The 27,918-nt window shown below is 38.6% G+C and overlaps 1 protein-coding gene across 1 annotated transcript; it reads right to left on the reverse strand.

Annotated features, from left to right (window-relative positions):
* NAF1 (nuclear assembly factor 1 ribonucleoprotein) lies at window positions 1–27,918 on the reverse strand (the record flags this gene model as incomplete). Its single annotated transcript, XM_080928934.1, has 8 exons — window positions 27,579–27,918; window positions 24,409–24,571; window positions 11,081–11,174; window positions 8,980–9,062; window positions 4,852–5,012; window positions 3,642–3,693; window positions 1,646–1,748; window positions 1–446 (listed from the first exon to the last, which is right to left on the reverse strand). The coding sequence occupies exons 1-8, from the start codon at window positions 27,833–27,835 to the stop codon at window positions 1–3; spliced, it is 1,359 nt and encodes a 452-aa protein (XP_080785060.1). The 5' UTR covers window positions 27,836–27,918.

A 27,918-nucleotide genomic window follows, 5' to 3' on the forward strand; every position in this document is an offset into this window, starting at 1 on the left:
CTAATAGTAAGGTCCAAAATGAGAAGAATTACTTTCCCCAGGAGAGGGAGGGGGAGGAGGGGGAGGAAGGGGTGGCGGGGGTAGGGAGTAAGGTAAGTTCAGTACAGGATGAGAGGCCATGCTAGGTGCAGCCCATCCCATGCTTACAGTGGGTGGGGGTGGGGGTGGTGGCGGGAGTGGAAAGTTATGCATATCAAACATGGGTGGGGGGAAAGGATAGTGGGGCATGACAGGATTATCTTGTCTCTGAGGTGGAAATCCCAAACTCTCTTGAGATGCCATATGATCTGAGTTATAGTACTGCCGAGGCGGAGGCCTGCCATGGCTTCCTCGAGCGTATCTACCCCTCTGAAAGCCTCGTGTGAGTTCCCTGCTGTGATATCCTTTTGGATGCTCTGAAGAGCTATGGGCATTCCAGTTCTGATGTACTTCACCACAATCTTCACCTTTGATAGCAGAAATAAATAAAAGAAAAATTAAAATTTAGTTTAATATATCAAGATCATTGTCAAAAAGTAACTTCCATTCCTTAATACATGACAGAAAACTCAATTTTAAATAAATTGAAAAGGCAGAACTTAATGACTAGGAAAGAACAGCAAAACAGCAGACATTTACTAATAACTGCATTCAAACTCCACAGCTTCATCCCAATCCACACCCAAGGTTGAGCAGGAAGGCCATGTTCCTGCCTAGTATTTGTCCTAGAGAAATAAAAATTTATTTTAAAACCCTGTACAAATATATTTATAGAAGATTTACTCCTGGCCAAAAAAGAAAAAGAAAAAAGGAAGAAGAAGAAAATGAAAACAAGTTAGATGTTCTTTAATGGTGAGTAGCTAACTATGTATGGATGGTGTAATTCCTTCCAAAGGACAAGAAACTCCAGAAAGAACAATATACACATCTAGCAGCTTGGATGAATTTCCAGAATATGACCAGCACTGTGTGATCCACTACAGGATTTCACTGACATTCCTGAAATGACCAAAGATAGTAAACAGATAAATAAAGAACAGCACAGACAGAGCAACCCTGAGCCCAGCAACTGCACATGCAAAACAAAGGATGGAGCAGGGAAGTACAGACAGACAGACATGCTTGTATGAACTGTGGTGAGAAAGACGTGTAGCCACAGCTAAAAGCAAATGAAGGACTAAAGAGCACTCTGATCTGGTCTTAGAAATATTGAGCCTTGAAAACATTACTGTAATAACAATGCTAGCTGAGACAGCAATTTTATAAGATGTTGCAAGTAAAAGACATGGGGTGAAGGACATTTAATAAATCTCTCCTGTTGTTTTAATATAACTATGTAAATCTACAATCTCAAAAAGCTTAATTTTTAAAATGAAAATATTATAAAAGGGAAAGTCAAAATAAATGTGGGACTGGGTTCCACTAAGATCTAGTCATGGGCACACAGGCTCCTGGAGAGACCGCACAGGAAGCACGGCTGTCGGACAGTCTGTCTGTTACTAGAAGACAACTTGAGATGGAGCTCACTGGAGGGCTTTAACCCAGTGCAATGCCTGTAATATGAGGGCACCATGAGAAAAACAGAGAACACGGATGCTTCTCTTTAATGTTTACCTACCTATTTGTAGATGAAGTAAAAATGACTATAAAATAACAATATACTCACCTGACTCATTCAATTCAGATTTGAGTTTTTTGCGGCCTTGAATCTGAGACTTTTTCCTGTGTTTGGCTTCTTTTTCTTTCTCATCATCACTGAAGTCCAAGGCCTTGCAGATAAAAGTAAGGCTTGTCAATGAGACAGTAAACCCATGCTTAAACCGCTGCTTACTCACTGAGCAGAGGAAAGGTGCTCATTTCTACTTAATACTACCTATTAATATGAGTTAATAATATCTAAAGTAATAACAAAACCCTGGGACTTTGATTTTAAGCACTAATAACTTCCTTAAGCTGGACACTGGTTTTTTGTTTGTTTGTTTGCTTTTGGTCTATTTAATTCCTAGAAGTCTTCAGATAGGTAACTTTGAAATGCCAAAAAAAAAAAAAAAAAAAAAAAAACAATATTCAGATATGGAATGCATATTCCATTCCCTGGCCAGAAGTCCAACTTCCTGCTTAAATTTAAGATCATTATCATGTTAGCTGCCAGAGAATGACAAAGAAAGCAGTAATGATGGCTAAACTTTTTTACTTTTACACATCACCAGATCAAAAACATCAGTCCATGACTTGTTCACTCAAAATCAGACACAAGCCTTGTCCATCAACTTATCATCTGAATCTCGTTCTTTAGAATATACAACACAACAAACAAGCTGTGTTAGTAGGAGTGTCAGGCTGGGTCAGGAGAAAGCAGCAAAGACTTACAGAGTAGAGTTACGTAAAAGAAAATGTGCTCTCTAAGGCAAACCAAAGCTTTTGTGTAACATAACAGAATCAGAACATGGTAGTATCAGTGCCTTCTTCTCAGGAGTTAAAGGGAGAAAACCTTTTAATTGGGAATTTAAAGATGGCTTTGAATAAATTTTGCTTTCATCCCCTATAATCATCTTTCTTATACAAACTCAATTTTGCATTCATAAAATATTTAAGTCCATTATAAAGTTTGCATATGTACATTAGAATTATAGATAAAAACATGTAAAATTTATTTCTAAGAAATCTTTATGTCATTTATGAATGTCCAGCATTTTACCATGATCTAAAATTAGAGAATTCTTTAAGACTGAAAGATGTCATTAACGACTATATAAAATTAAATCAGAGATAGTCGGCTCTCCCTCCCACCCCGAGAAACCACAATCATACAGCACGTGGGATTTGCTTCTATAAAAAAAGTAAATCTAAGGAAATCAATTTCACAAGAACTTAACATTACCAAAATTATTAACTTTAATCCTGAGACCTAAAATGGAAATTTAACAGGATCAATTTTAAGGGCCATATTGATGTCCAAAACACTTTAAAACGTGTAATTTCATTGCTAAGATGCTGCAAGTACCAGAAAATGGGAGTGAGTATACATGCTTAGCATCCCTAGGTAATGGTGTAGATACCAAGACAGGCCACTTGATTCGTGCCTGTAAAGATCTCAAGAGGCCATAACTCATACCTCAAAAAAGTTAGAAACTAACACACACCATGATCTTCTACACTGAGATATTTGAAATATTCGGAAATTAAATCTTCAATTAAACCAAGGCCATAACAACAAAATCTTTAGAATACCCAATTCTCCATCACCTAGAGTGGAAGAAAATAATCACGACTCATTCACATGTGATTCCCAAATAAGACCCATAGCTCTAGAAAGATTAAATTATTTTCCCACCTTAACACATAAAATCAAGAGATGCAGTTTTAGAAGGACAACCGTATTACACAAACACGAGGGAGTAAAGTTGGCATCGGCTCCTGACACGACCCACACCTTCAATGGAGCCTTACTTAATTTTGCATCACATCCAAATGTTATCAGTTCCCACACTGACAGTCACAAGCATAAGAGTTCAACCTGATTTTAAGTAATAACATTTTGTCTATCAACAAAGTTCATAAAAATGAGAATTATAACTAAGAAAGCTAGAATTAACTAACAATGTACATGATTAAAGTATATGCTGCCTTGTGACACATTAAATGAAAAGACTCATACTAACTTCTGGAGGTGGTTCCTGATCATTCTTCCAAGACGCATCCGATCCTCTGTCCCTAGAAAAGATCATATTCTGTCAAGTGCTTATAGAACCTAACACGTGAGAAATTAAGTGAGCCCAGGCATTAATTTATATGAAAAAACAAAGAAACTGAGACTATTTTTGGTGTCCTTTACCAATATCAAATAATGCAGGCATCCCACAGGAAACACACACGCAGAGGAACACCTGAAACGTGCTTGACACTAGAGAGCTGAGCTGAGCTGAGCTGAGGTTATGCAGTGCAGAGTAAGAGGTTCTACACTTGATGTTCACTTTGAAGATGCCTGAGCTTTGTACAAAACTTGGTTCCACACCCACACATGAGAAGATGCTCCAGTTGTAAGACATGAACAACAATAGAATAATCCCCTTTCTAGAACTTCGCAGAAACAGGCAGAGGCAAAGGGACAAGGTTCTGTTTCCTTCACTCACCTAAGAAATACCATCAGTTTTGTGAGTGATTCTCAAAACAAAGTGTAAAAGACTGGCGAGTTTAGGGAGAAAAACACTAGTGATGAAGGATCTCGTCACCATTTTATGTTAAAAAAAAAACTACATACAGCTGGAAAAATAATTGAGGCCACACGGTTCCCTTTAGATCCTTATAGATGGTATGTCTGAATAACAGAATATTTACTTCTAGTACATGGCATCCAGAAACCTAACTGATCATAAAAATGGCCTAGAGAACGCCTTATGTGGTATCTGAGAACAGTACAAACTTGAAAACTCAGCATGTAGGAGACAGAGGTAGAAGGACCAGGAATGAGTCCAGCTAGGGATACAGGACACTCTTCCTTAAACAATCAAAAAGCAAACAAAACCAAAACAAACAAAACTAAAAACAGTTCTTTAAACTTAGAACTTTATTAAAAATAATTACTATTTAAGTAGTTTGTATAACAAAATATATAATGGGAAAAAAACCCAATGAACTAAAATTCATAAGGGTTGTATGTTCTGCAAATGCTGTGATCTTAGTGGCTGATCTGGGAAAAGCATAAAATTATATATTTTCTAACTGTTAATGCTGATGACAAGTCATAGCTCCCAAAGATGTTCATAGAAAGAAAAATGAATTCTCTGGAAAACAGCTACATTTAAATGTAAGGAAATGATCATCTAAGGAGAATCACTCCTAAAATATAAATGACTGGCACACAAGACTTACTGTTTGAGTTTTTCTGTGAATATATACTGGGTGAAGTCCTTCATTGATGGAGCAAAATACATAGTGTCCTGTATTTTGATACCTTTACTCTCAATGTGATCTGAAGAGTTAAACCGTAACACATAAAACGGATGAGCAACAGGTCCAAATATCTCAAATATCTACAAAACAAAAGGCATGGAATATGTGTCCTTCAAGAGTAATTTGAAAAGGTGGCAATTTTTTAAAAACATTGACAATCGCTAAAGCAAGGCCATTCCGCCACGGCGGTCCTTTGTTTTACACCTCAAGCTTTCATACATTACAGACACAGCTTATGACACATTTCTTTCCTGCAAATAAAGGAAAAGAAGTTTGTTTTATGGACAATTCTAAGCATTTTGATGGTACATTCTAGATAAAAATAGTAAACTTTTCTATCAGTGTTCATGAGTTATATGCTATACAAAACTACAGCATATCTTCAAAAGTTTACTTCCTGGACAAACATGATAAGATAGTAATAATCTACATCCTTAACTTTGTACATAAGGCTCATCCCTGTACATAAGGCTCATCCCTAAGGTCTCATTTCCCGAATAGTGTGATGTCATTTCTTAACTATGGTAATGATTTTACCTGAGGACCCCTAGTGACTTCAGGCTTATGTAGAGCTTGGTTTATGTTAAATCTGTGACACTGAAAATTCTTGAACATATATTAAGCAACCCTTCCCTTATGATCTAAAGTGTTTTTGCTTCACAGCTACAATTAAATCATTTTGAAGTTCAAAGTAAAAAAAAAAATGTATCACATAGGAGGTGATGGAGGGAGGAAACTGGTTGGGAGATGGAAGAACAGGGGTGAGATGGGGATCAGGTGTGGGGAGAGCAAGAGAGAATGGAAATGAATGGATGGGGGATGGGGGATGGGGGATGGACACAGGGGAGGGGTACTGAGCCCCATGGTGGCTACATGAATGAGTCTAGCTGAACCTACTAATAGTAGTGAATACAGATCCTGAGTAGCTACTTCCTGTAGCCAAGCAATGCTCCTAGTGAAAAGAATAAAGATAGCAACTCACTCACAAAAGCGTCAACATAAACTGTGGCCGACCTATAAGATGTGTAGGGACAAAGATAGAGCAGAGACAGAGGGAATGACCAACCAATGACTGACTTAAATTGAGACTCCTCCCATAGGCACAAACTCCCTGACACTATTAATGATACTGTTATGCTTACAGACAGGATCCTAGAAAAATTGTCCCCTGAGAGGCTCCATTCAACAGCTGACCTAAACAGATACAGAGATCCACAACCAAACGTTAGATGGAGCTTGTGAAGTCTTGTGGATGAGTCAGGGGAAGAACTGAGAAACCCAAACAGGATAGGGACTTTACAGAAAGACCAATAGAGTCATAACCTGGACCCTTGGGGGCTCTCAGAGACTGAACCACCAACCAAAGAGCACACATATTCAAACCCAGGACCCTGCACATATGTAGAGGTGCAGCTTAGTCTTCATGTGGATTCCCCAACAACTGGAGCAGGGGCTGTCCCTGAATCTGTTGCCTGCCTGTGGATCCCAGTCCCCTAACAGCCCTGTGTGGCTTCAGTGAGAGGATGTGCGTAGATAGCCCTGTAGGAACTGATCTGTGTGGGGGTTAGAGGGGAAGTGAGGGAGGGATCCCCCTTCTAAGAGAAGGAGAGGGAGAAAATGGGGGAGGAGCTTCCAAGAGGAACTCCAGGAGAAGAGGGGCGATTTGGGGCTATGAAATTAATAATAAACCACTTTTTAAAAAAGTATCATGTAGCTAGTAATGGGAAGATTATTATACTTAGCCTGTATCTCATGTTTGTACCTCAGTCACAGGAAAACTTGGTTGACTAAAAACAATTTGCTCAATCAAGATTATTTAAAAGGATGCAGTAACATTATTTTAAAACAAAGAAACAATCAATCAATCAAAAAAAAAAAAAAAAAAACCTTATGATGCTCAGAATACAGATCTGATGTTGAGCAACACCGGAGGGTGAAACTGAAAAGCAACTTTACAGGTGGGCTCTGGGTAGCACCCCTGCCCTAACATTCTACTCAGTACTGGAAAGTTTGTAATTGCACAGCACCTAATGTGAAACTAAAAGGAAATTTTACAGTGTGAGAAAAGCATAAAAGCAAAGTTTAGAACAATAAGAACTGAGACATTTACTTTGAGCCACCTACAAGCATCTTTAAATAAGATACAATTACACAAAGGGTTCCTGTCAAAGCAGTCAACACATGCAAACGTCACAACACAGCACTTACATAACACAGGAAGCTCCGTGGAAACAACTAGTGAGGGAGTACTCAGTCCCCCAAATCCTTGTCTCACAGCTATCCTTAGTTTGTGACCCACCATGGTGTGATCCCCTGGCCAAGCCGGCTGACAGACTCTAGGAAAAATGAACTCCATCCCCTTCTACTCATTTACCCAGCAGTTAGTCCATGTGGGACCAGGTTACTCCTACTTTCTCTAAGTAAAAATCTATCAGCAAACGGACCTGAAACAGCTTGTTTTCCTCATTCTGGTCACTGGCTTTCTTTCTCAAATATCTTTACCCAACTTTTCTCTAAACCCATTTCAAAGAAAAGGTACTTTTTATTTCCTTCTTTAAGGCGGGGTCTCTTCAATTCTGGTCAGACCATAAAATGCTGCGTTGCCCACCACTTTTCCAATTTACAAGTTCTCTAAGTAAAAATTTAAACATAGATGTCATTTATCTTCATGCATGTAATCTTCATCTAATGCCTGCAAATTCAGACATGTGTGGCATAAAAATGTCATTTTTAAGGTTAAATGACCAAAGCATGTATTCTGAAATTAAAATTTCCCAAGGAAGCTATCATAGTAAAAACTAAGAATTAGAAAAGCAATCAATTTTAGTAAGTTTATTTCAGATTAAAAGAATATCAAGTAACAGATTCTCCTTGCTCCTTCCTTCTTCTGTTAGTCACCTTCCTTGGGGACAGCAATAAGCACAAAGTTGGTTTCTTCTGGAACAGCACAGTGGCCATGGAAAGCTGCCCTGAGCACAGCCTGTGGCCTCTCACACTCCTTTTCTTTCTCCGTGTATGGAGATGCACACTGGCAGCCTCAGTTTTCAGGAGCAAAGCACAGCACCATCCTCCTCATATAAATCTCCCCTCCCTTCACAACCTTCCCCGAAAATACAAAGTTCTCAACGCCAATAAATCCAGCCACGAATCGCTTTGCAATTGGCCGTGGTATACTAGCTTGCCCAGTTTAACATATGTAGGTGATAGAAGGTGACAGAACTCTGTAAAACTTGGTTCTTTCTAAGTTGTTTAAAATTAAAATAGTGAGAAAAGCAGAGACCCAAGAAATGGAGGTAAGTTTTTCTAGTAATACTTCCTTCTTCCTGAGTCAATGTAACTTAAATTTCCTGAAACAAAAAAAGCTCATCTGAGAACTAAATTTGAACAGCATGTTGCAGAGAGCCACAGGTTTCTTAACTTAAAATTTAAAGCATGGACACATCTACTCAGCATGTTCAATTCAAAAATGAATATTGTTTAGTACTTAAGCTCTTGAATTTAAGAGGTTCAGAATTACCTTACTTACTGGGCAAACTGTGTGGTTTTCACATTAAGCACAGACATGTATGGTTACCTACTAAGAGGGCAAAAGGGGTCCTGTGGACCTGGCTACTACATCCAGATTGATAACCCTCTAGCTTTTACACAGAGCAATATTCAATTTGTTGTTAAAGCCTTTTCCCATAAAAAGACAAGAAATAAACTTCCTTTTGTACCTTCATCTAAAGAGTTTCAAAGCCACTAAGTTATAAAAGAAAAACAGTAGTTATTATACACTAGGAATCTGCTACACAGCCCTGAGTACCTGTGGAAAGAGAAGCAATGTCACTATTGCTGAATATCTGACAAAATACTGAGAAAAATAAAATGAATATGTGAATTTATTGGTCCATGAAGCCAAGAATTGTTGGGCATATTAAGCCAATTTATAAGACACATGAAGAACTGAGAGTGAATTATAACTTAACGACTTATCTACTTAAGCCCTGAAGACAAACGAGAAAAACTAGAAAACAGTAACAGAAACTTGTATGAGTTTTAACAAACCTTGCCTGCTGCTTGCCGGTCACTTTTGAAAATGACAGTGTCCTCATTGACTGGAGGTAAGTTAGCCATAGACTCAATTATTACTGAAAGAAAAAGATTGGTTTAAAAAGAAAAACTGTAATTTTAAATGTAATCTAAGCCTTAAGTGCAATACATCTAAAGGTGGCATAACATACCTCAGCAAGTATTCCTCCTTAGTAAACAAAATCTTCATTACCGAATAGCAAACAGAGATGAGTTGTAGCTATTTTAATATAAAATATCTACAATTCCCAGAGGGAAAAAATAGAATATAACAGAAAATATTAATTGCTCACTAGTCTTGAACAAATTTATGCCATGTGCATTTTTAAGCGGTTATTACCAAATATATCATCATCTAGTCTCAAAACTGCTACTACAGAACAGTGGCATTCTTTCCTATAAAGTTTTGTTTGCTAACAAGTTTAATGACTCAGGAAAACATCTTCTGAAGGAATGAAAGCAAGGTGACAACAAGCCCACTGTGATTACTATTACACACCTCTCAGTATCCCAAGGCTTTAGCATGATACAATTCTTATGTGTAACATATATACACCACGGTAAGTTGTAGGAAAGTTACACTAACACAGAACACCATTATACTACATAGATAATGCCATGTATACTGGAAATAAAGCTCATATAATTAAAATAACCCAAAATTTTCTTTTGTATTTTAATTTATTTCTACAACTAAATTCTGAGTTCTAAATATAAATGCATGATAGTTCAGGAGACCTCCACCCACATACAGTCAGTAATAAAATGCAAAAACTTATATACCATGGAGTATATGTAAATGCAGTAAATGTATTAAAATGTAAGTTTTAGAATTATTATTTATAAAAATAAAGGTTATTTACTTTAGTCCAGATTTAAGTAAAAAATTAGAAAATTATTTTAAGTACTAATTTTTTTTTAAATATGAATATAGCTATTGCTTAGAAATGGGTCAAAAGATAAAGTTCTATCTCAGCTATATGTAAGATCAGAAACAGTAGGAACTGAATTGTGCTATGTATGTTCTATAAATTAAGCAGACTCATAATTTAGTTGCTTTCTCAAATTCAAAAAACCTATGGTGGTCTCAGCAAACTGTAGCTTCCTAGACTTACCTCACTGAAGACTTAGCAGTTGTTCTTGGTTGACTACAATAATTAGACGACAAGATCCAACTGCCAAAGACTCCACATACTTTGGTTGCAGGACAGAAAAACTAAACTTCATTGAATGGGTTATAAAACCCTTTTCACCCAGGGCCTTATAAGTCAATCTCTTTATCCTTTGTTGTTTATTCTAAAAAAAAATCTGCAAACTTCTCTCCTGCCCAAATCCAGGTTCCTGGGAGAGGACACAGTTCATATTCTTGAAGGTGACTCTCTGCAGATGGGAGGGTCTTCTTCATCTACACAAAGTACTACTACTCCTAATGGCTGGTCATGGCAGACTTTCCAAGAGATATATGTCAACAATATATGTAATGATGGAACAGTCCAAGAGGATTAATTCCTACCTGTAAGTATGAGGCAGGTAGATCTCTGAGTTCAAGGCTAGACTGGTCTACTGAGTTCCAGGACAGCCAGGTCTATACAGAGACCCTGTCTCAAAAAATAAAATTGAAGCAACGAAAGCAAATAAACAAAAGAATGAAGGAGACAAGAGATAAGAGACAGGAAACTTGTGAGCTGTGCCTAGAAGAAACAAAAAAACAAAAAACAAACCAAACCAAAGAGAGGATCCCCACGAAGGGCAGAGCATTCTTGGGTAGCTATGTGGAGCAGTGATACAGGTCTGGTCCTAGAAGGCTAAACTCAGACGTCCAAGAATGCTGCAAATTTGTACTGCTTTTAACTCACAGAATTCATGCCACCGTGTTACAGCCAATAAAATAAACACAAATACAAAGAAAAAAATCTCAAAAAAAAAAAAATTAACTAAAACCTGAGTATTTTACTTTCAAGTTTAATGACTAAGATAAAGTGTACATGTTTCAAAAAATTTAATACATCAAGTACTTGACCTTGATATCAAAGGTGCATGCCTGAACATAAATTGTTACTGTAAGTTACTTACATACCTAATTGTTCAATAATGCTCGAAACGTTCCCAAGAGGCTTTAATGCAATGTCTTCAGGCAGAATAACAGTGAGTTCTTCAACAGAAGGTAGTTCCTATAATAATAAATAGTGAAAACATTAATCTTGCAGCTCCAAAAACATTTTCTAAGAAGAGGTAAAATATTTTCCATTTAAAGTGTGACAAAGACTGTTAGATGGATGGTAAGGGTTAAAGCATTCCTTCATTGTCTCTTTCTAAGTAGCCATCTGGACTGCTGATTGTAGCTGACACTTAAGTGGCTCAGTAACTCCCTGTACATTAGCCAAAGAATATAGACCTCAACACTACCAATCACACTTGACAGGAGACGAGCTCTATAAAAAGAAGTTGTACTCAGAAATCCAGAGATTCCATTTGAAGGGTTCTACTAAGAACGACCATTGCTCCAAGGCAGGAGGCTCCCCGTCTTTGAGCTGCTTTGTTAATCTAGCTAATTAATTAATGTGACTTTAATTATAGTACAATAAAGAATCAGCAATCTTTCCTGATACTGTGTGAAGCATGAAAGTCTAATTGACAGTGACACCTATCAATCAAATACAGAATTTTTGGAAACAGATGTGGCCCGTAAAAGCTAAAAAGATGTTCCTCCTACCTTCTCTTTCCAGGTTAAAAAATAAGTTTAACACCTACAGATTTCTTTTTTGACCCAACTGTAAACCATACCTCAGTTGCTATAGAAACTAAACACTAGAAGAGATGAAGTTAAAGCAAAACCTAAGAATAAAATTAATGTCAAGTGTAATTGGATCAAAGATCTCCACATTAAACCAGATACACTGAAACTATTAGATGAGAAAGTAGGGAAAACCTTAGGCACAGGAAAAAATTTTCTGAACAAAACACCAATGGCTCAAGCTCTAAGGTCAAAGATTAACAAATGGGACTTAATGAGATTGCAAAGTTTCTGTAAGGCCAAGGACATTGTCAAGAAAACAAAACGGCAGCCAACAGAATGGGGAAAGATCTTTACCAACTCCACATCAGATAGAGGCCTAATATCCAAGGTATACAAAGAACTCAAAAAGCTAGACAACAGAGAATCAAACAACCCTATTAAAAAAATGGGGTACAGAGCTAAACAAAACGTTCTCAATTGAGGAATATGGAATGACTGAGAAACATCTAAGGAAGTACTCCACATCCTTAGCCATCAGGGAAATGCAAATCAAAACAACCCTGAGATTCCACCTCACACCAGTCAGATTGGCCAAGATCCAAAACTCAGATGACAGCAGATGCTGGCAAGGTTGTGGAGAAAGAGGAACACTTCTCCACTGTTGGTGGGGTTGTAAACTGATACAACCACTCTGGAAATCAGTCTGCCGATTCCTCAGAAAATTGGATATAGTACCACCTGATGATCCAGCTATTCCACTTCTGGGCATATACCCCAGAGAAGTTCCAACATACAACAAAGATACATGTACCACAATGCTCATTGCAGCTCTATTTATAATAGCCAGAAGCTGGAAAGGACCCAGATGTCCTTCAGTAGATGAATGGATACAAAAATTGTGGTACATTTACACAATGGAGTACTACTCAGCTATCAGAAACAATGGCTTAACAAAATTCTTAAGAAAATGGTTGCATCTAGAGAATATCATCCTGAGTGAGATAACCCAGTCACAAAAGAACAGACATAATATGCAGTCACTGATAGTGGGATGCTAACCCCAGAGGCTTGGACTGCCCCAGAAACAACTCACAGACTGTGTGAAGTTCAAGAAAAAAAAAAAAACAAAAAAAAAACAAAAAAAAAAAAACCATTATGCTCAATCCTTACACACCAAGAAAACGTTGACTAATTCCAGGTTACATCCTGTTTTACATGTATTTTTTGCTCATTGTAACTAGTAAGACCTTAATGCAAAATATCAAAACTTATAAAAAAAGCCAAGCACTGACAAAAGTGTATTCGTATACACTTATGCAAAAATGCTTAAAATTTGTTCTTTTATCTTTATTTGTTTAAAATAAAGTTAAAAAAAGAATAAAATTAATGTTAGCTTTCATATTAAGTAAACAGAGCTTTCTGCTCTTGACCCTTGATCAAATGGGTTCCTTTCTGAAGGTGGCCTGAAAGTGCCAAGGTCTTGTCAATACCTTAGTGGTTATTGATAGAATAATGTTTGGAGAAATTTTGAGAAAGATGAGAAAAATATAAATAATAGTATAATACAAATAATCATAGGTAGTCATTTTTCATTTTGGGAACATACATTTTTAAAAGAATCATTTAATCATATGTCTGAAATATACTTCCTTCTGGGCTATACTATTTTTTTAAATCAAAGATTACTTACAAAGAGATACACTGAGCATTTCAGCCAACATAATACAGCAATTTGCCTCTGCAGAACTAAAACATGCCTAGTGTTAAAGAAAATAAATTTGTTTCAACTGTCAGATTTCTACTGAGCATCTTTAGGGAGAGAATCACTTGACATTTTTGAAATGTATCATTTTATGTGTATGTTTTTGCTACAAGTATGTTGGGGCACCAGGTGTATCCTTGGTGCCCAAGGAGGCCAGAAGAGGGCAAGAAATCCCTGGAACTTGAGTTACAGATGTGTTGTGAGTCATCAAGTGATGGGAACTGAGCCTGTTAAGGGTTAAGTGATCTGTCCAGCCCTGACTTACACTTTAACACAATAAAGACGGAAGGGAGTTCTATGGCAAGATCCTCCTGCCAAAGCAGAGTCAGTATGGTGGGCACTTTGATTCCAATCAGCATTTACAGAACTGGAAAGAACAAAAAACGCCCTCTAGTAGTACAGGATACAAAGTAAAGAATAATTTCCTGACCTCTTTGTTGCCACAGCAGTTACTGTCATTTACCTGTGATCCCTTCAAATACATTCACTATGAAGACACAGGCTTTACCTAGCTTGATATTTTTCACTCTACTGAAATATCCTTGCTGCAAACTACCTATATCCCCTTTACAGCCACATATTTTCCTAGACCAGAATATAAATATCTACCCAATCATACTTTACACCTACTGTATGGTCTTGTGTGCTATAATCTAACACAGTAATGATGAAATACTTTTAACTGCTCTCTAAAGAGAAGTCTTTGCCATACATATTTTTACCTAATTGTGTATGAGTCTTGTAAGATCTTCCATATTATCCTACATAGTATCAATTCACACATCCTACATCATATCCTTACTGAGAAGCCAGCTGATACAGAATAAGATATCTTGCCTTCAAACATCTTTGCTTTAAACTTGACTCAAGCAAGACACCATATTTGTTGGTGATCTGCATGTGCTTATGAACTGCTAATGCACTTTATATAGTTTTCTTCTTCACTGACTTCTGAGAACTATGGACTTTTCCACATATGGCACACATCTGACACTTCTGAGTAGCTCAAAACCCACTGGCACTGTTGCCACTCCTCTAGTTTCAGAAGTCAGTATTGATTTATTTGGTCAATTCATTATGTTATCCTGTATAAAATCAGTACAGAAACTGGCTTTCTCTTTACCTAAAACACTAGCCAGCAATCCCCACAGATTATAATCTTTCAGATGGGTTTTTTTTTTTAACTTTTTGTTTTACAAGGTAAACTTTAGAATTGTCATATCAGTACTGTTAGTATTGACTGAGGTCACAGTATAGTAGCTTTGATACCAACATTAACACTTAGGCTTGCTTAAGCTACTTTAATTACTCGCTATCATAAATTCCTGATATTTAGTCCCCACATCCCTTCTTAATCCCACCCCATGAGCTCAGTTCTCTCCCCTTCCTCCTTGCTCTTTTGAGGCAGGACTCACTACAAAACTGTGGTTGTGCTGGAACTCACTACATAGAGCAGACTGGCCTCAAACTCAGAACTCCACCTACTCTGCTTCCAAGTGTGTGTGTGTGCCACTCTGCCCAGCTCTGTCTGGGTCTTTACAGGAATGTAACTGACACACTCTTTGCAATAATAGTACTTTATGTTCTTAGATTCCATATCAATTTGTATTTTTATAATGTTAGAGAATATATAATTATTCCTCAGAACAATCAAAAGAAGTCCAATGAGTTTTACTGTCTTTTCATCGCCTATTAGTAACACAATTTTTGTAACTTCCTCAGTGTACATCGTGATGAAGTCCTAATATTCTTCTAAGGAAAATTTGCAGAAGAAAATAAAGTAGACGGTTTCTAAGGCAAACCAATCACTATTATTTCAATCATTATTAAAACAATATGAGGTTACAACTAAAATTGTGCAGGACATCTGATTTTATGGAAAAATAAACACAGGGAAAAATTAAACACTGGAATTAGTGATTGTTACCACACTTCCAATCTCAATCTTGAGGACCCTGAAACAGGAGAATGTATATTTCCTCAACCTTAAACTGAAGGTATTAAATTCACCTTTATTCACTCATTTTGTGAGTGAGTGTGAGTGTGAGTGTGTGTGTGTGTGTGTGTGTGTGAGTGTGAGTGTCTATGTGCGTAAACCAGGAGCGACATAAGTATCTTCATCATTCTCACCTTGGTTTTTGAGACAGATTTGTTAAATTTGAAGCTCACTCACTGGCTACACAGGCAAGCTTCAGACTTGCAGTAACACCCTCCCTCCCCAGTGATGGAGTTGCAGACACATGCCACAGCACCCTTTGCAGAATAACACCTACCTATAAAGTGCCATAAAGTCTCTATTCTAACTACTCTAGAGAACACAGAGCAAACATAACCAGCTAAATATTGTACAGAAAAAGTTCAATCGATTATTAATGAATCTAGCACTACTCAATTCCAATTTGAGCTTAGTGAACCTTGAAAAGCCAGCTAAATCAAGCTGTACAAAGTTACACCCAGAATGACAGGTATTTTTCATACAACAACAACAACAAAAACTAATGGGAAAATAGATGTTTATTTCTGTCAAATAAACAGGCTAGGAGAGGAACAAAAAAAAAACATCTAGAATTCATCTAAGAGATATTCTTTCCTTGAAAATTACTGGTAGCCCAAAGAAGCAGAACTTCAGAACTTCGAAAGGATTGCAAGGGATAGATCTGTAAAAAAAATCCAAAGTGAAGTTCTTTGGGTCACCTTGTCCAGTAGAGTATTAATATGGCCTTGTCTAATGTTTGTACTCCAAGTTTACCATCTCTTTCAAACTACTAAACCTAAAGTGCTTCAAGACCAAAGCTAGTTATTCTTTACCTGATGATTCTACTCTTCCTCCTTCAAATCACACTAACATTCTATCCATTTTTTTCACAACCCTAATGAGGAAATAAACCCAGTAACTAGGACCCAGTCAGCTTAACACCCAGAACAATGGCCAGAACATCCATTATATATTTATTAAATAAATTTATCCATATTGCCACTCCAAGCTAATCAAAGATCTCAGAAGTCAATGTTCACTTTAGTCAGAGGAAAAATCAGAAAATGAAAATATAATTTAATATATAGCCCTTAAGGAAGGAAAAACACCTGAACCCAACCACTTCAAATTAAAATAAAGGCTCCTAAAAAAACTTACTGCCAAGAATGATGCTTAGACACATCTAGCCGCAGCTGCAAGCATTACCACAATTAGGTTAACACTGGCTTCTGTGATAGCACAGCAAATCTCCTGGTCAGACAATATGTAAATCTCCTCAGAGGCATATTATCCTCTATTAAAAGAAACAGAAGTCAATCGCTTTACTTTTTCGTAGGTGGTAAAAGGATATACATCTGACAAGAAATAAAAGCACACACAAAGCAATAATAGGGGGAAACTGTAATACATCCTGGTGGGCACTTTGATTCCAATCAGCATTTACAGAACTGGGAAGGATCTCTAAATTATCTAATTCAGAGATAATAAGAAACGGGAAAGACCTTAATCATCAAGTAATGAACAAAACCCAGGACGCTGAGAAAACAAGAAGGTACTTATCTGCAGATTAGAAAATTTAAATGAGCTGGGTTTACCCTACATCACTTTCCAAACCATAAACAATCCCTTTCATTTTTACATATCCATATAGGAAGACACTAGCTACACTGGTTAAGTTTGAATGTAACTCATTAAATCAATTTTAACTAAAGAGTCAGTCTCAAGTCGACTGTCCCTAAACACTCTCAACTGCACATAACTTCTGCATAATGTCGCTTTACAGAGACCGGCGCAGACACACAGTCATTAATACTCATCTGCTTCCAGCCTGGGACAGAGTTAAAATTTTCACATAACCACATAACTGAAACTCCTTCCTGCTAACCTAAATATTCTACTTGGAAAATGAAGATCGGTAATTAATGTATACTTCAGTTCCCAAAATTAAAATGAAATTAAAAACTTGTTTTAAATGTACATTGTCTACAACTAAACTGTACAAATACTTACACCATCATTTATGCAAACAAATATTATAAAATATCCTCTATCTTAAAAAAATCTAATAAAAATATTTTTCTAGACAGTCCATATTTCTATTTTTGAAAACAGAATATGTAAGAATTGACATTGTTCAGTCTGAAAGGCTAACTGAACATAAAATACACCAGTCACTTCTCGTAAAGGAATGATTAAGCAATATACTAAGTAAATTCAGGTCATTTATTTTCTACACAGTCCACAGCTAAGTCAAAGGTCTTCCTGAGGGAAATGTGACGAAAATATAATTTAAAAAACATATATCCAACAGATTCTTCATCATGACAAAATAATCCACTATTATTCAAAACCTAAATAATAGTAACACATTACTTAGCCCAGATTCTAATGTGACTAGGCACTTTGCTATTGTCAATTCTGAATCAGTTCCTTCCTACTTAACAAGCTCTCAGGAAAGCCTCTTTTTTTCTTAGTTTTTTTTCCCCGTTAACACAGAAAACTGAGCAAAATCTCTTGGCACAAACGTCTAACAGCACACTGAGAAATCGTCATCAAAAGGCAGTGTAATGAATATGGAAACTACATACAGATAAGAACATTACTAGATTTACTTATAAGCACGTCATAAAATTCCAAGACCCAGAAATGATGTGATGGTGCCTCCCCTTAATACTAGCAGTCAGGTGGCAGAGAGAAGTGGCTCTCTTAAGAGTCCTAACCCAGAATGATCTACATTGAGTTACAAGCTAGTCAGAGTTAAACAGTAAGACGGCCAATAGCAAAGCAAAGCAAACCAACCAAACCAAAAGACCCTGACAATACTTCTGAAATAGTCATGAAACATTTGTTGTTAGAGTATTATTGTTTCTGCCTCTGTAAACATCTGGGAGTATACAAGGTTACCTGTTCAACAAAATACTCAAATGAGTAACGCACAAAATTCAAAATGCATCTTACTAAAAACAAAATTTCCAGCACAAAAATTTAAGGAGCTGCAGTGCCACAAGTAGAGCCTTTAGGAGATGATGTTCATCCACTACAATGACTTTGCCTTCTCTAGCTCTTTTTTTGAAGGTTTACTATTGAAAAAAAAAAAAAAAAAAAGGCAACTTGATAATCTAAGGTGAAAGTATCTAAAAAAATATTACATGAGTTTTTACTCATAAAAATGAATAAGAGGAACAGAGTGTTCTAGGAAAAAGAAGTAAAACTCCCTTCTGGTACTAGTTTGGGCAGAAATGAGAAAAGTGGGAAAGTGGAGTAAATTATGAAGCCACTTTTCTCTTATTACCCAAGAAGAATGCATGCCAATTACCTGATGCTATTAGGTGAGCCTTCAGACATGCTTGGAAAGTAGGATCCAATCTCTGGAGTACTGAGAGCCAGGACTCAATTTTTATTTTTCCTATTATCTGGTAAAACATATTGAAAAAAAAAAAAAAAGAATGAATTAGGTCTGTACAATTTGTGGCAACTATGACCTTATTTAACATTTCATTCATAATTTTCAACTTCTCCAGAAACTTCAGATTTCTGTAGAACTCAGTCATCTGTGTACTGATTGCATCTTAGTGGCCTTAGTAATTACTGTTGTGATACCACACAGTATCAGGTCAGCCATTAAATAGTTACACCTAAAAATGTCAAAGATTCTTTGAAATGTCTTTTTCTTCTTTTCCAATGACTATGTTTTCATTTTTCTCAAAAATGACTGTGAACAAAATCAAAGTTCAAGAGTAGGCATGTTGCTAAACACCTTTAATCTCAGAGAGAACCAGAATCAGAGTTCAAGACCAGCTATGCAGAATTTGAGGCCAGGCAGAGCTGAGACCCTATCTTAGAAACAGACAGCAAACAAACAAAAACACACAAAGCACAAACTTTAAAGAAGTGCAAAAGACTCAAAACTCAACTATGAAACTGAATTAAAATTATACTTCAGTATAAAGAAAAATCTTAACAACCTCTAAGCATATCAGTTGTTACCTGAGACTGTACATTTCATTTAAGATCTTACATAAAACTGAGAGAAAAGATGCTGACTGCCATAGATCATGTATCTAAAATGTTTATTTTAAGTCAAAAAAAAAAAAAGAAAAAAAAGCTCAGTTCAGAACTACCAACTTCAGCTGTGTGGACAATAAAGGAACAAATCAGCATTGTGTGAGTCCCTGGTGGTGACAGACTACAACTGCCAGGGGACAGAATCAGCCTGTCTCAGGCAAGTCCACATGCTCCTCACCAAGTCTCTATTCAGCCCTGATGCCTTCCTTCCCTTAGCATGGCAAGATATGTTGCCTTCTCTTTTTATAGGTCCTACTGCTTACCATGCAGCAGTCCTCTACAATTGCCACTAATTCTGTTACTCTTTCAACTTAAATGTAGCCTCACACTTCAGCTAGACAAAGGTACTTATTAAAGTCTATCAGACAAAGTAAGAGCATGGAATGGCTCTGTATCATTATAACCACATATATGTACAAACACTGGAAACGTAAGGATGCACTAGTGCATAACAACCTTCACCTGAAGCTAGACACATCGTTCACTTTACTGCCAAGAATAACCATGTATGGTGCTGGAACCCAGGGCTCTGTGGGGGTTAAGGTAGGTGCATATGGGCTTTATGGAATCAGCTGTACAATGAAAGACAAGTCCTTCCTTTAAAACTTTGACTACTGCGTAACATCAAATACTAAAGAAAAATCATCTTCCTCTGAGTCTATAAAACCCTGCTAAGTATGAGGCATTGTGACAAGTTTCATTAGTACCCAGGTTAGATTGTAGTGAATTCCAAACCTACCTAGTATCATAAAAACTTAAAAGAAGCTTTTCCCTCTATTTAGGACAAAATTATTAGTAAGTCAGAACTTAGAACACACACACACATTCACTTAGTAATGATCAGTGCAGACCATAGTGCAATGTCACAGGAGTTGAGACATCAGGTATGGATAACGAAGTTCAGTACAACTTCTATCTGCCTGCAGTGGTCCAGGTATGTCCTTCCTTCATGTGAAGATGTTTTAGACATGTCTGCATGCATGATTTAGCAAAATCAGGTGAAAACATGTCCTCAACCTAAACACAAAGTACAGTTCTTATAAATTAACTAACTAAACAGAGGCAACCTTGATGAGAATGTTAAATTTCTCATGAACTGCTGACATGCATTTAACATTCTCTTGCTCATGCTGTACCACATGCATAAACACACAGGATTATCCCTACTGCACACTGCCCATTAGCACTGAAGGCATAATTGTCAGTTAAGAAAATAAGCAGCAATGTATAAAACTTATTTCTAGTTCATAGCCTGAAACATTGCCGTCCCTAATGTTTTTAATAATTTACACTTTCAATTACATTTGATTTATTTGACTGAAGAGGTAAAAGCAGAAATTTGAGAAAATTTTCAAGAGGAATCTAACTTTCTATTTCAACGACACACAATCAGTGCTATGGAGCTGAACATGAGTCCCAGGCTGCGGTGCATGTGCTGTTTACAGTTGTCAGGTTCCACAGCACCTCAGCAATCACACATCAGAGCCTGTAACTGACATCAAGAGGGCCCACTGGGACTCCTTCCTCAGTTCTTCACATTAAGATGTTTAACCCATTGCCAGATCACTGAGTTCTAGTTTACATACAATAGGAATGACTTACAGAGGCAGAGGCAGCATTCTTGCTTGAAAGCAGACTGAAGGGAAGTAAGGAGGATGTTCTGAACATCTGAAGAGAACACCCCTCAAAGATGAAACACTTCAAAAACAGGACATAAAACTGCACTATACTGGGCATGTCAACAATCTAGACATCCCTAGGACCTGCACAAACTGAAAGCTGACATAAACTGTTTAGAGCATAGCAAAAACAATTCATTTTCTTCCAGATTTCATTAGATATAAAATTAATAGACGGTTTATATCTAGCAGCTCCACACTAAGACATCCTAATACTGCCTAAGAGTACAAGTGACCCATCCAAGGTCTTAACAAAACAGCCTATATAGCATAAGCATACAGCAAAGAGGGAAGAAGAATGAATTGCTACTTATTAAACAAACAAAAACAAAAACCTAATATTTTGACCCAAAATGAAAGAAACAAAACATTAGCCAATTTACAAGAACATATCATATGTAGAGCCTGGGATAGAGAAGTCCATAAAGCTAGAAAGAAAAAGTTCAATCTTAACAGTGAGCACAGGAAGCCAATATGGAAAGACATCACATGGTTTCTATGAAGCTGAAGGAATATCCAAAGGCACTGAACTAAGGATAAGAGCAGCCTTAGTTCCTGTGACTTTCCAATGCAAGTTTACAATAAATCTTTCGGCTCTCTTTGGTAAGTTGGGTCTTTTCAACACTGATTCCGACCTTAGCTTAGCATCACAATCCCTTCCAAGTCCTTCCCTCGGAGCCCAGTGCTCCTCACCTGTCAGAAAACCATCCCAATAACCCAGCACCCACCCTCCTCCAACACACATCTGTAGCTGCCTTCTACTCCTTTGTGGGTTCTCCTTCCTTCCACCCTTTCACTCCTGATCTTAGATAAGAGGAAAAAAGAGAGGAAAAGTAAAAGATCCCAGAATAAGTTAGGGGTCAGAAGGGGGTAATGTTATATTTAGACTACATCCTGATGATTAGGGTCTAGGGCTCCGAGTGCAAGACTGTCAGGATATTTGATTGCTTCTTGTTGTTTCTTCTTTACACACAATAACAAACCCACCTCTAGAGGTTCTAGCATTATATGTCCTCTGACAGGTCCCCAGAATTCCAAATGTCACACGATCACAGAAATTATCTGCAGCTGTCAACACCTCCTGCCCCCCATTCCCTGCAAGAGCACAAGGTAAGTCATAGTCAACTGCTGTGGAGAATCTGAAACAGCCCCATTTCATTTTAATCCCATACACATTATTACAATTATTTGTTTGTTTACGAAACCAAAACTCCAGAACTGTCACTCCACACATTCACATCTCCCTCCTGCCAAGTGGCTCACAGGCACACCCAGTATCACTGAGAGCCCACACCTGCAGAGCAGAGCATGCAACTGCTACAGATTTGCCCACACACACAGGGATGACCACGAGACTCGTGTCCAAGCAAACTCAATATGCCTTCCCTGATTCCACTATCCATTCAAGACTGTGTAACCAGGTGTACATATCTGATTTAATCCCTTATAAAAAGTGCATATTGGAGGACAAACTGCCACACACACTGAACAACACAGAGGCAGAGCAGGAAAGACACTGAGGTCAAGATACACTTCTGTCTTGAACCTGTAAAATCCTTTGAGAGTTGTTAATAGATCCTTACAGAGCTAGAGATTTAGGGCAAACTAGAAAATTATACTGTCTTCACTAATTCTAATAACAAAGCAGCAGTATTTATCCTTCCTAATATTATCAATATATGTTAATATCCAATCAAAACTCCATTTTAAAATTAAAAACTTGCTGGGTATGATGTGTGTACAATGAATCCGAGTACTTGGTAAGCAGAGACAGGCAGATGTCTATGACTCTGAGAGCAGCCTGGTCAACACAATAAATCCAGGACAGACAAGGCTATTTGTAGAGAAACCCTGGCTCAAAAACCTAAATAAAGAGGGGCAGTAAATAAGGGCTGAGGAGAAAGCTCAGAATATTGGGTGCTCTTCCTGAGGACCTGGATTCAATTCCCAGCACCCACATGGCAGCTCACACCTGTAACTCCAGTTCAAGGTTTTCTGATACCCTCACACAGACATACATTTACGCAAAACACCAATGAACATAAAACATAAGTAAATGATATTCTAAAAAGAACCTAACTAACTAAACACTGTAAGTGCCTGTCTTAGGGTTTCATTACTATGTCAGGACAACACAACCAAGACACCTCTTTTAAAAGGTTTAGGCTGGCTTAAAGAGATAGAGGGTTAGATTATCATCATGGCCCAGAGAATTCTACATCTTGATGCAAAGGCAGACAGAAAGAGCCTATTTTTCAAATTGGGTAGAATATTTCCCAATTGTGACTTTAAAATAATAAATATAAGATTTCAAGGAGTAGGTATCCTAAAAAGCTTAAAACACATTAAAACCAGTGAATTTTGCATTCTAATTCTCTAAATGAAATTAACGTAAAAGATTTCAATTACTTTGGAAGAAACTTTCTGACTTGTGGACCAAGAGCAGCATCAAAAAAGGAATGCCATGAAACTACAAAAGGAACTGCTTTAGTCAGGGTTTCCATGGCTTCCATCAATCACCATGATCAAAAGCAAGTCAAAGAGAAAAGGGCTTACACTTCCATACTACTGTTCATCAGTTGGAAATCAGGACAGGAACTCACTCACACAAGGCAGGAACCTGAAGGCAGGACCTGAAGCAGAGACCATGGAAGGGTGCTACCTATTGGCTTGCTTTCCTTGGCTTGCTCTGCCTTTCTTATAAAACCTAGAATCACATGACCAAGGACTGCACCACCCAACAATGGACTGGGTCCTCCCCAACTGACCACTGAGAAAATACCTTATAGTTGGGTCTCATGGAAGAGTTTCCTCAACTAAGACACCTTCCTCTCAGATGACTTGTGTCAAGTTGACACAAAAGCCAGTACAGTATTTTCCACATTGTTTGGTAGTGCTAGAGAATGAACACAGAGCCTTGGGGGGGGGGGGGGGGGGTTCATGCATGTTAATAAGCAAGTAGTCCAAAACTGACTGTCCTGTGTCCAGCCTAGAAAGCATTCAAAAGATCTGAAAACAAGAGTCACCAAAGTGAAATCAATGCCTCCACAACTATCAGTTTATCAGTTAAATATCAAGGACCAGGGTAAGAAGTTGCCTCTTTATAGACTTTATAGACTGTCAGAGGTACATGCAAAAAGCCAAGAGGAGTCACTAAGCTTATGGAACAATCAAGGTAAGTACTTACATTAAGAAGTAATTCATCTTTTGTTTTAAGAGGAAAATTCTTATTTTCTTTCTCAACTTGGACATCTTCCTCTCCATCTGACAACACAGGAGGAGGTGATACACAGGAGGAAGATGAAGATGATGACGAAGAGGAGGAGCTTGAGCTATCTGAATCTGTTTCACTGTAGAGGAAAAGTTGAAAATTTGGTCAAGTACTATCATAATTAAAATAAAATTGCTTCAGGTAGGAAACAGTTTGCCTTCTCTTGCTTTTCCAATTCAAAAGCTAACATTCCAGACTGACTTTGTTGGCAGGATATTAGTTTGTTTCTTGTTTTGGTTTTGAGTCAAGGTTTCTTTTGCAACCCTAGCTGTCCTCAAACTCCTGCTGCACACCAGGCTGGCCTTGAACTCAGAAATCTGCCTGCCTCTCCTACCTGAGTGCTAGAATTAGTGCTAGATGTTCACAACACCCGGCTTATTTTGTTCATTTTTAAATCCTTTAAAAGTGAGAACAGAAATCATTAGGATGAAAGGTCAGAGTAATCCTAGAATGAAGAATGATTGTGGGGGAGACCATTTTTGGCTTTGGCTATATAACTACTAAAGATATCAAAACCTGGGCCCTCTCCAGACCAACAGTGTCTTGTTATAAATCTCTACAAATATAATTAAGCATGTGACAATCACTGACTAATGATAGTGACTAGGTCAAGTAACTGTCTGATTCACCTATGAATGAAACTACTTATATCAATGACAACTTTCTTCTCACCTTGGAATTCTTCAAGGTTGCCATGGTGACTCTGAAAACTTCTTTGGCTTGACTCAACCAGTCCCCTTACTTCAGCCCATTTTATGTGCTATTTTTAAGTGTTTTCACAGTCACCTTTTTCATCCATGTGCAAATAAATGCCTGTGTTTTCAGTCCTGACAATACTATTCTAGAGGACATCGAGACTGTATGAACTGTATATACCTCATATTCCCATCAAGCTACAAGCAAGGTGGGAAAAAAACCCTCCTTCTTACTGAATGGGTTTCTTTCCTGGAACACATCTTTTCATTTCACTACTCAGTCTTCCACCCAGTTTCGGTAGGTGAGACCCTGGGATCATTTTAAAGCTATTTCATCCTAGGTCAATCAGAGTCCAGTCTCCTAACCTATTCCACTTCCTCATCTTACACACCTTTTCCGTAATGGCTGAATCAATACCGAACAAACATGGCCTCTCCCATAACCTCTCTCCACCCCACTGTAGTTACCTTAGCTTTCTCAGGACCGTCATTCATCCAAGTGAGCCCCCCTCTTGTTTTAAAGAAGAAACTTATGACTGACATAAATCGGTATAAATATAACAAGAGATAAAATAAGACAATACTTATGACTGTGGTAATTGCGTTGTGTTTAAATAAAAGAATATCCACTATAAGCTAAGTATGGTGATACACGATTGATACCTCAGCTCTCCTAGAAACTCAAGGCCATCCTCTTAATGTGTGAAACTTCCCAAACTCCTAGCATTTTCACTGTGATGCAATTGCAATATGTAATTTGCCCGAAATGCCTTCAGCCTAGAAAACATGGATTCCTCCTTGAATATTACCTGCTTTGTGTCACCCCTACTCACCAAATCACTCTCCTTCCCAATTCCACAGTGCACTTTTCAAACGGCTACTGCTGTCCACACTGCTAAAAACCAGTCTGGGCTACTGCTGTGTAACTATTTCCTCCCAACTGAAACCCTGCCTCCTAGAGGAAGAGAAGGACCTAGAAGACTCAGGAAATTAGTGAAACTCACAGGGCCCTAAGCTACTTGTAGAGCGGCCACCACAGCAAGGAGCTCCAGCCATTTGGCTTATTCTGCCAGCCAGGCTACGTGGGCTTTCCCAGGCTGCAGCACCTTTGCGTCACCCTTGCTCTTGCATGCAAGCACACAATGTATATCGCTCATGACGCCGGGCTCCAGTGCTCCTGTTTCCTTGACCTGTTACTGTGCACACTCTCAGATGAAGAAATGTCTGTTCACGCCACACAGCAATTACCAAAAGTTTGAAACGAATGGTCCTACTAAGAAAACACCGTCTACCTAGCGTACAGGCAAAAAGCAGTACTTTTTCATTTCTCCAAGCATCTGGTACCCTCTGGCCCGAGAGTCAGAAGTCAGTTTCCAACACTATCCAGCCATGCCACTCACCACATCCCAGGCTTCCCTTCCAACCCTGGCTCTGATCTCCCTCTATCAGTTCCCCAGCAGTGCAGGCTCTGATCATCAGATGACTGCCATCTTACAACTGCCAAGCTTGGCTTGTCTCCCTCCACCAATCTCTTCACACCTTCTCCCTCCAGTAGAAACCATTCTCACTTACCTCTCTTGGTGGCTTCCTAAAAGCTCCCCTCTCCTGAACCCCGCCCTCTACTGCAGGCTCATTTAAACATTTGTATTTTGATAACCTTCTATATTCTGGATCTTCTTCCACAAAGAACACAAACAGGAAATGTCTATGCAAAGCACAGAGCCCCAAATACCAAGAAAGTGGTCTCAGGTTTCATAGAACCCTGCTCCCTACCAAGATTCTGCAGATTAACATTAACTGTCAAGAAGCAACTTTAAGAGGACGGTGTTGGATAGCTGTACAACCCTGCACTTGGGAGGGTAGAGACAGGAGGACCAGGAGTTTAACCTCAACCTCCCAGGCTCCAGACAAGTCTGGGCTAGACGAGGAAAAAAAGAGGAGAGAATGAACTTTGAAAAAACATCAAGCAGTACTTTTCCTGACCCCTCAACTCCTAACTTGAAAAAAATAGTCCATGAAAAAAGTAACAATTCTGAACTGACACAAAAGACAGAAGTTCTAACCCTAAAGTACGTGTTCAACTGAGTCCTATGATAATAACATAGCCAACTAATTTTACAGTTTACAAATGTCGGGGTTTTCTACCCTGTAAACAGGTTGCTACCTTCCCTTGTAACTTTATGGACTTGCGAGTTTGGAAAGGAAGTTGGGAACTCCTAGAAATGAGCTGGGACCCGAGGAAAGCAACGGGGCGACACCGGGCTACCCGTTCCCGGAGAGCACGTGCGCACAGAGCATCAGCTGGAGCGCCCCGCAAAGCCCGCGCACGCACCGCTACCTAGGCCCCGTGTCCCCCGGCCTCCGTAGCCCCGGGGCTCGCGTGCACTCGACCTGTCCGAGTCCGAGTCCGATGAGTCCGAGGCCTGCAGCACTGGCAGGGGCTCCGCGGCGTCCGCCCCGCTCGGCGGCGGTGGGTTTCCCCCAGCATCGGAGCTCGCGGCCGGCGGCGCCTGCTCCCCGGCCGGCGGGGCCCGCTCCGCCTGCCCGGCGTCCCGGCGCTCCTCAGGTGCCGGCGATGCTGCAGACTCCTGGCCGGAGCCGCCGAACTTGAGCGTCTGCAGCTGCGCGGCGGCCTCCACCACCTCCATGTCGCCGCACGGGCCTCAGAGCAGCTCGAGCTTCTCCGCAGAAGACACGTTCGCCTCCGCGGCCGCACTAAAACTCGCGCGTC

This window comes from Micromys minutus, assembly GCF_963924665.1.
Source record: "Micromys minutus genome assembly, chromosome: 14".
In the NCBI taxonomy this organism is placed as follows: domain Eukaryota; kingdom Metazoa; phylum Chordata; class Mammalia; order Rodentia; family Muridae; genus Micromys; species Micromys minutus.